The sequence below is a fragment of the Cupressus sempervirens genome, chromosome 9 (assembly GCF_028749045.1).
Source record: "Cupressus sempervirens isolate cs-2001-9-10 chromosome 9, ASM2874904v1, whole genome shotgun sequence".
In the NCBI taxonomy this organism is placed as follows: Eukaryota; Viridiplantae; Streptophyta; class Pinopsida; order Cupressales; family Cupressaceae; genus Cupressus; species Cupressus sempervirens.
In genome coordinates, this window is record NC_143126.1 from 146661383 (window position 1) to 146671300 (window position 9918).

General features: G+C 35.3%; 1 protein-coding gene across 1 annotated transcript; it reads left to right on the plus strand.

The window, feature by feature from the left end:
- The first annotated feature begins 448 nt into the window (after window positions 1-448).
- On the plus strand, window positions 449-8383 carry LOC149537935 (putative disease resistance protein At5g47280). Its single transcript, XM_089802398.1, has 5 exons — window positions 449-1190; window positions 1292-1701; window positions 1803-2146; window positions 7226-7414; window positions 7529-8383. The coding sequence occupies exons 1-5, from the start codon at window positions 449-451 to the stop codon at window positions 8313-8315; spliced, it is 2472 nt and encodes an 823-aa protein (XP_089658524.1). The 3' UTR covers window positions 8316-8383.
- The last annotated feature ends 1535 nt before the right edge of the window (window positions 8384-9918 follow it).

Consider the following 9918-nt stretch of genomic DNA (forward strand, 5'->3'; position numbering starts at 1 on the left):
AAAATCACTAAATATTTTTATTTAAAAATTCCAAATACACTTTGATTAATATGAATACTATTAGAGTATGAAAAGTATATAACATCTGAATGATTAAAATTAATTAATTTATTCAATTAAGAGAAAAAAGAGAAATAAATATATAGAGAAGTTAATAAATTAAAAATCCAAAGAATATCATTAAATAAACAAAATAAGTAAATAAAAATATACATTTAAAAATGTGAAAAAACAAATCAATACAAAAAAAAATGAATAAAGATAAAAAGACTTAAAATAATGAATTTTTTTTTAGAACATATTAAAAAAATAAAAGTTAAAATAAATAAATAAACAACTCAAAAACGCAAACAAGTTTTAAAAAAAGAAATAAAGAAATTGGGATTTGCCCCAACTTCACTGTGCTATTTATTTGATCACCAATTATAGGTGGTAAAAAGTTTTCTCCATGGAATTCCGGAAAGGCGTATTCGTTCCTAAACTCTTGAGCGGTTGTGACTGTGAGAAGCTCGAACAAATTGTGAATAATTTGCTGCCAATAATCAGGATAACTTACGACTCAAATTCGGAATCGTCATCGAATTCACTGCTGCAAAATTTTCAAAAGTTCTGTGACAATCTTGCCGAGGGGAATCAGCTGGCAGACGAGCAGAGAAGAAGTTGCAATCCAGTCCAGATCAACGAACGCATTAAGGTGGTGGAGAAGTCTATTAACGATTTCATTCACAACGAGCTTCAGGTCGTCATGGCGCGTGCGCAGGTTTATCTCTCCACCCAACTGGGAAATTTACGTAGCCTTCAGGACGACATGATAAACGCGCGGGTTAATCTCTCCACCCAAATGGGAATGGAAACCGTGCATGAACAGGTGGAAGCTGTGCATCAAGCAGTGGTAACTCTGGGTGAAGCGGTGGCAACTAAACAACAGATTCTGGTGGAAACTGTGCAACAAGGGCTAAATGATTTACAGTGCAAAATTAAGGAACAAGAAATTGAGAGATCACAGCAAGATGAGAGTTTTTGCCGTCCACCAGATTTGCCGACTCTCTTGCTGGGTTTTGATGAACCCATCAAGGAATTGAAGAAATTTGTGTTGGAGGATAGAGTGAATTTGGTTGGAGTTACAGCTATGGGCGGTGCGGGCAAATCCACACTTGCAGCGGCCGTTTGTAAAGATAATGAAATCAGAGGTAATTCTCATTACCTTCAATTTGTGGAAACCTAATTTTGTTATATGAATTTTTAACTGTAAGACAAATTAATAAATTTGAAATTTTTTCAATTCCTGAAGGACATTTTGGAGAATGGCTATTATATATTGAGGTTTCAGAAGATCCAGATCTCCTAACTATTCTGAAGATCATGTGGAGAATTTTGGTTGGTGAGCCCGTACCTGATTTTACAAATGTTGAGGATTCACATAAACTCTTGCAACAGCAAATAAAGACTATATATCAACCAGTTTTGGTTGTATTGGATGACATTTGGTCTAGGAACCACCTAGAAAAACTTTTATTTGAAGGGGCAAGATACACAACTCTAATAACTACCAGAGATAGAGATCTCATCACAAATTGGCCCAACACACGCATTTATGAGCTACCGTTATTACAACAGGATCATGCTTTGCCACTTTTCTGCCATTGTGCCTTTGTTAAACCCACCATTCCAAAGAAACGTGATAGAGAACTGGTTATAAAGGTGGCCATCTACTCACAATAGCTCAGTGGGTTTTCGTTTAGTTCTCTCTTCAGCTTTATTCCTCGGGTTTGAATTATTCACTTACTTGTATTCACTTGCAGATGCAACAAAAATGTTGTGGTCTACCACTAGCTCTTAAAGTACTAGGTGGTTCTCTGCATGGCAAGTCCGACTCTGTTTGGGAATATGTTGAGAAAAGGCTTTCAGCTGGAGAACCTTTTGAGGATTTCAGCAGTAATATATTGCAAGCAAGCATTGAGGTGCTAAGCGAAACTAAAAGGGAGTGCTTCTTGGACCTGGGTGCAATCCCACAAGGAAAAGCCATTCCTGCAAAGGTATTGCTAGACATTTGGGTTTATGTTCATGGAATAAAGTCAAGCGAAGCTGAATTGATTTTATGGGAATTTGTTTTTAGCTGTCTATTGGATTTCAATACGAATCCCAGGTAAGTAGCATTGCTACTTATAGAAAACTATTTTCTATCTTAATTATGTCTTTTGTGTGATTGATGGAAGGAGTTATGAAAAGCTTGGCTTATCATGTAAAAGCTCGAGATTTCATAAATAGTCTAGGTATAAATTAAAATTAAAATTAAAATTTTGTGTCAAAAGTGCATCTTGGGGTATTACTATTACCATTAACTGATCACCATCCTCTATCAGTTTAGTCATTTATGTTAACACTCAAGGTGCTATATTGAAGTGTCGGAGTCATCCCTAAATTTATACCTGGACTTTTGAGGATTTATTTGTGATGACACTACCTATATCCCCTTCGAAAGTCAAGGCTTCAAAATTTATAGAGCTCAGTTCTCTTTCTAAATAAAGATTGTTAATTAGTTTATTATTTTCAAAATAGTTGAGTTTAAAATGACTCGTTATGAACATATCGAGACATCAAGTATTCTCTGAGGTAACATTTCTTTGATGCATTCTGTTCAACAGCTCGGTGCCTAGTCTAAGATTCATGAAAGTTGAGCTGTTGTTTCATAAGTCAAAACAAGTCAATAGTTTTCCTACTTCAATTTTTGGTTAAATCTCTACCTGCATATCCCACCGCCAACATTTTTATGACGTCTTGTATGTTTCTCCAAGGTTTATGAAGCGGCAAGGATAGTAAAGGTGATTTCCATGAATAACAAGATGTAAAATCTGTAACATCAGTTATAACAGTGGTGATTAACTGATTCTAATAGCTTGAGTCATTGCTTCTTTTGGCTCTTTCAATCATTCTGGTTCCACACTAAATACTTTTGCTCCTCTCGCACTCCTTTCTTATTGTGCTCCTTTTCCTTTTGCCGTCAAAATCCCCCAAAGTTTGTCATGAATTTGATGCAGACACGCAACTCAACACAGATCCATAAACAAAAATTGGGCATCGTAAATTAAAGAAATACTCAAATGATAGTCAGTTAAAAGCTAAGGAATAAGATATTAGAGACTAACAACAGATAGAAACAAGAAGTAGATCACAACAGACCTGTTTCTAGCCTTACAAATCTCCCATTCAATATCTCATTTCTTGCTTATAAATACACCCACTCCCAACAGAATATTAAATCTCCATCTTTAATAATCTTGTAACAATTATTTTCCACTGTTTTGTGTCATTACTACTATTTCTAAAAAAAGCATCTACATTACACTCTCTTCTCCTAAATTTAGAGGATTAGCTAGATTCTCTCCTAAAACATAGGAGTCAATTTGCATCATCCTCCCTTTAAAAAAAAAATTTGAACCCACTGGTTCAAAGCTTATTTACATGAACGAACTTCAACAATTAAAACATTGGAATTGTTAATCTAAATATTACATTTTTTTAATGTGGGATTGTTGTTTATCCCAAGATGCTACCACAACTAACATCCAGGGAGGAGTAAGGAATAGATGATCGAATTATCATTTTGACTTAAAAAATTTAGTCATGGTGTCCCCTTCCAACAGATCAGATATATTTTCAGATCAGCGCATTCTTTTCTTCTTTCGCTTCCAACCACTTGGTGGAACAGAGATCCTCTTCCTTTTCCAATTGGTCTTCTTCCTTCTTTAACAGCTTGTTCAAAGCTTAATAATCCTTATCTGTTGGAAATTGTCGTTACTCTTTGTATCAGTCATATAGAGCTTAGGGAATAAAAATCTCCCACATGTGATTTCTCCTCTACTGTATTATGCCATTTCCTAGCTCACTATGATGTTTTACAAAAGATGTTTGTTTTTGGATATTGTCCTCTATATCACAACTGTTCATCTGTTTACTTTCTCCCTCAACTATCTTTGTTTTACTCTCTCCCTCAACTATCTTTGTTTCCTCCTTAAGGATGTGATGATCTTCTACTCCTTTTTCACCACCAATGGGATTCTCGAGACACTTCTCTAGCTGCTTCCAACAAGTTGTGCTCTCTAAAATAAATAACTCCACCACAAATGGGGCTTCCACAGATCTCCATCTTTGTTGCAGCCTCCTCTCCAACGTGGACTGCTTCCACTGCTACAACAATCTGAGCCTCCTCTTATGATAAGCTGCATTCTTTCTCAGTGCTGTCTTCCAACTCTTCTCTTTATGCATTGTAATCTTCAATGCCTTCCCCTTCCTTGAGGTAACACAACTCAACAGCTCCATAAAACTCAACTATGTCTTAATCTTCATCCCATTTATCTAGTTTTGCTTTCTCCAACTGTTGGAAGATCTACCCACTAATATCTCTGCCAACTCTTCAATGGATTTTATCTTTCCCTGCTCTAATAATGCCACCCCTTGTCTAATCTTTGACTCAACGGCTTTTCTCTTTAAGAATGGTTCTATCCCATAAGGTGAATAGTTCTCTTCCCATTATTTATCACCTTTTTATGACTCTTCTAACACTTTTGTAATAGACCTCTTTTTCTTTGCTTGTCGATGGTTCCATAAATGTCATTCCCCTAATAGACACCATAACTCTTTTAGTTCAATATCTAACTTTTGCAACTTCTTTAGCTCTTCCTTTGTGAGCTTCTTTCTTTGCTTTTTCCTTATTCTTTCTTCCAACTTAGGCTGGGGTCCCATGGGCACTCGCTTCCTTAAAAATAGAGCAGGTGCTACTGAGATATTTTAGAATTACATAGAGGGAAGCAGTCCCATGAATTTTTTAATTGAATCCTCCTTAAAAAATCAGCTTCTAAAATAAAGGAACCTAGTTGTCTCATAAATTTTAAAAATAAAGAGATGAATTCATTTTGGTGGGAAATTGAAGAGCTTTTTGACAAATGGCAAAATCCATTCATTTTGGTGGGAAATTGAAGAGCTTTTTGACAAATGGCAAAATCCTTCCCTAAGCTGGTGGGGTTAATTCCAGCCCCACCCCATTTTCACCCCCTTAAAGAGGGCTAAAAAGTTGGGGCTCCTATTTTATAGAAAAAGATTCTAAATAAACCTTTTGCCCCCTTAAAATGTTATCATCATGGAGTCATCTGCTCCACAAAAATAGAGCCCAAGCCCCTCTCATGGAACCCCTGCCTTAGGTTTCCTCTTTTTCACATCTTGATATAGCTCCATAGGTATATTGTTCAGCCCAAAACAGAACTACAACTCTTTTCTTCTCTTTTGCTCTAAATAGTTGATCTATAACCATACACTGATATTCCTTTGCTATTCTTCAACTTAGTATAGAATGATCTCAACAATTTTTAGATGAGGTAACATTGTGCTCATAATCCTGCAAAATTTCTCCACAACAATTTATCAGAATCTAACTTTTCTGTTCAATTTTCAACAGCAGAGGCTAATGAAATGCACTCAGATTCATCATTAGAAAACTTGACAAGTAGAGATTTTATTTTTGTTGTATATCTGAAACAAACTATTGAAAAAATAAAAACAGAGCAGCTACCAATGAAGACTTCTTTTCTACCATATGATGTTCCTCTCTTCCAGATCTCCTCTGTTGACTTGGCAGGCATGTACTGGGTCACCTTAAAACTTCATAGTGCAATTTCTATACTCACTATTGGAGAATTTTTTCATACCAGAGGCAAATTTAATTCAAACACTGAATATCTCATGTGCATCAAGGGACAATGAGCAGCTCCAAAGCTGTCCACCATAGTTGGCAATGCGCATCCATGCACAGGTTGATGTGCCTTTTCTTTTCCAAGCTGCATGCTTCTTCTTTAACACAAATGTAAAATTTTAACTTCAACTCCACGGCTTTTTCAATCTGCAAGGAAATGCTACCTAAAAGCACATGGCACCCACCGTAAAGTTTCCTCAAACTCCTATGTGAAAAACTTGACTAAACAACTTTTATTCGACTCATCATTCTATCTGAGTTACATAATTTTTTTAGAACCACTGTAAAAGTGATGTTGTTTCTGTCTACTTCAGGCTCGAATCTTTGTTCCCAGCCTTCTCTCTTTTTCCTATCCCCAGCTTTTAATCAACCGTACTCATTAAAAATGTTGCAATCGTAAATACTGTGCATATACTGCCAAGGAGAAATAGAGGCAAATACTAATATAGAGCATGCTGAATTTCATACACAGGAAAGGTTTTCTCTGATACCAAACTGATGTAGACACTCAGCTCAGAACAGATCCATATAAGAAATTTGGCATCATAAGTTAAATAAACATTAAAAAAATAATCAGCCAGTTAACAGCTAAGGAATAAGAAAAGAAAGAGTAATAACACATAGAAACAAGAAGAAGATCACAACAGATCTGTTTCCATAAACTCTGAAAATATTTACAAAACTCAGAATCGAACTCTCCTACTTACCTCCAGCCTTACGAATCTCCGATTTAATATCACCTTTCCTGCTGACAAAGACACCCACTCCTAACTGAATATCAACTCTCCAATCTTCAATAATCTCGTAACAAGTATTTCCCACTATTTTGTGTCATTACTACTCTCTTTAAACAAAACAACTACAGTTACACTTATCTCCTAAATCTTGGAGATCAGTTAGATTGTCTCTCCTAAAACATGAGTCAATTTGCATTAGAATTCTACCCCACAATAACCAAAAAAAAAACTCCAGGTCATCAGTTGTCATGCCCATCCTCATGCATTGTTCTCCCATAAAATAGACCAAATCTACAAACTTATGGAGTTTGTGGGGCTTTAGGTATAAATTTCGTGATCTGCAATTTTCTTTCCGAAAAAAGGGACGCCATGCCCTCTAAATGATCAAGGCCATGCCTACCAAATTCAGGCCATGCCCACAAAATTCGGGCTATCTCATTCATAGAAAGTTCTTTTCCCTTTCTGGTCTTTGACAGGCAGAGTGTGTGACATTTAGGAATTTAGTATTATTGAATTGCACAAAAAGTCGGCCTTCAACTTGAGTGGAAGAATAGATCTTCATTTGGAGGAAAGAACGTAGAATCCTTTTTTAACTTTCGCCTGATTTGTTATATTTTGAAACCTTCTTGGTAGTTGCATCATGTTTGTGATAGATAAAATTATTTGATCAATTTAATTTTGTAGTTTCTGATAGCATAATTTGTTATTAACACATTTGTCTATTCCCCAGATGTCATGCCAGGAGCTCAGTGTTTGTAGATAACATCATGGAAGGATTTTATGTTTCCCAACATTCTGTAATCAGAGATTTTGCCCTGTATTTGGCGAAACAGGAGAATAGTAAGACGCTTTATATCACTAAAATGGAAAATCAGTTGTTCTCCGAGAAGGAAACTCTATCGTCTAAAGCCCGCATTGTTTCAATTCACACGGTTAATTGCTATAGTGGATCTTTAGATTGTAATTCAAATTTGTCTATGATATTGCTATCTGCACCAAAATTATTCATAGCATAGCTTTGACTTCCATGTTTGTTGGGAATTTTAGGGGCAATGAAGGACATGGACTGGCCAAAAATGGAGTTCCCAGAGGTGGAGGCTTTGATTTTATGTTTCACTGCAAGTGAATACTGCATTCCAATGTTTTTGTGCACAATGAAAAATCTCAAGGTTCTGATGATCCTTAATAATGATGAAGCAAAACGAAGCAAGCTCAGTGGAGTGGAAGGTTTCCAAGAACTTTCCCAACTTAAAGTTCTGCATCTTGAAAAGCTGATAGTTCCTGAGGAATTCAAGTTCTTGAAGAGTTTGGAGAAAATATACATGAGGTTGTGTGAGGGCCTTGGTAGGGATAACACGTTCAACTTTCCCGGGCTTTTGGAATTTAATGCGACCCACTGCATTGATCTTGAAGAGTTGCCAGTAGGACTTTGTTCTTCAGTTTCACTGAAATGCTTGTCAATTACTCATTGCCATCGCCTTGCAAAGCTACCTGATGAGCTGGATAAATTTGAATCACTTAAGGAAATTATATTGCATGTATCTCCAGGCTTGAAAACACTGCCATCCTCCATGTGCAGGCTTAAAAGTCTAAAAGTCCTTGACATCTCAGCGTGCATACAGTTGAAGGTGAACAGGGGACTACGCTGTGAATTGAATGAAATTCTTCAAAAATTAACCAAACTGCCATCTCTTAAACAAGTGATTTGTGATAAGAACAATGAGTGTCTGTTCAAAATGAGCTCAAGGGCCGATCTTAAAGTTGAAGCTGTTGAGGAGAAAGAATCCAATCTGGATTGTCTGGATTGGGGATGGAAGAAAGTAGCGATTTGATATATACACTGTTGTTTTTAACTTTTTATGAAATTAATCTCATACGATATAAACATATGATAATTATGCCGAGAGGTATATATAGTGGGAGAAGCAAAATTCAGCACGGGAATATTTCAAGGAATAATTCATGTAAGGTAAAAAAGATTTGATGGGAGGTACAAAACAAATTTAATTTTAAAAATCAATTTAAAATAGCAAATTTCATTTGGCATTCACAAAATAGTTTAAAAACAAATTAAGATGTGTAATGTCATTTGGCGCTCATAATTGTTAACAAATAGAGATAGAAAAGAAATTTAATGAGAGTTACAAACGAAATTTATTTTTAATACAATGTGTAATGCCATTTGGCAATCACAATTACTAACATATAGAAATAGAAAAGAAATTTAATGGGAGTTACAAATAAAATATAATATAAGTATACACTTAGATTAAAGTTTTCCAAAAATGTCTTCCATGGTGCACGGTGATTGCTACTAGCTTATATATGCCAAGAGTCATCCTTCTCGAGGCAACTATTTTAATTCAAATCCTAACCCACACAAAAAAAGTTATAGGATTTAAATTAAAATAGGTGCCTCGAGAAGGATGACTCTCGACATATTATATATATAAGTATATATGAGCTAGTGATCATTTTGAATAGTACTAAATATAAGAATAGTATGATATGATTTGAACATAAGAGTGCAAGCTATAAATTGTAAGCACTGAGTTATTAAATTTGCCCTTTGATATGGAGTTAATGATCATATATAGCAGAAAATGAGAGTTCTTGTATGGGCCAGCCAACAATATAGGACAGTTAAATAGTTACTCAAAATAAGCAAAAGTTGGACTTTGAGTTGGATAAGGACTAGCCCAGTGTCCAAGAAATAGTAAACTAATAAGCATGGCAGGAAATAGTTTTTCAACTCTTGTTTTTAAAAACTCTCTTCAAAATCCAATATAGGAGAAGAAATCGAAAAATAAACCAATAAGTAAATTGTTAATGATGGTTGCTTTGCTATTTAGATTAATTATATATTCATGAGATTTGAATAATATCATAAGTTTTGTTTAATTCCTTACCTTTATATGCCTTTCACAAGTTGAGAAAATTCAGAGTTCAATCTTTGTTTCAAACTCTCTCAGACCTTGTTCAGATTGTAGATTTTCTCTTTCTAGTATAATCAAAACACAATCTTCAATTTCTCCTTTGGAAACCCTTCCATATCCTCAAATGACCCTTGATTCATTAGAGTAGTTTTTGTAGCAAGTTTGATTTTTGGAAAAGTAAATTTCCTACCTCTTCTAATAGATACCATTCTACTGCTACCTTCTACAACGTCCTTGGAAAGCTTTTGTGGTATATGCACTCTCTCATCAAGCATGCAAAACAAGCATCAATCTAGCTCAATCTAGGCATCTTGTTAATGCCTCTATCATTCATCATTTTTCAAACCTCTTCAAGGTTAACCTATGTAACCCTATGTTTCTAGGATGGGGGGATGGGGAAACGGTTTTTTGGGACATTTGTTTTTGACAAGTGCAGAGGACGGCTAGGGATGGCTATATATATATATATATAATTGTAAATATATTCATCAATTTCATA

Excerpts from the sequence above, each read along its gene's own strand:
- LOC149537935 (XM_089802398.1), top strand. The coding sequence starts at position 449 with ATGGAATTCCGGAAAGGCGTATTCGTTCCTAAACTCTTGAGCGGTTGT. Across the intron at positions 2,147-7,225 it reads GATTTCAATACGAATCCCAG|GAGCTCAGTGTTTGTAGATA; the intron begins GTAAGTAGCATT and ends ATGTCATGCCAG. Across the intron at positions 7,415-7,528 it reads CGCATTGTTTCAATTCACAC|AGGGGCAATGAAGGACATGG; the intron begins GGTTAATTGCTA and ends GTTGGGAATTTT.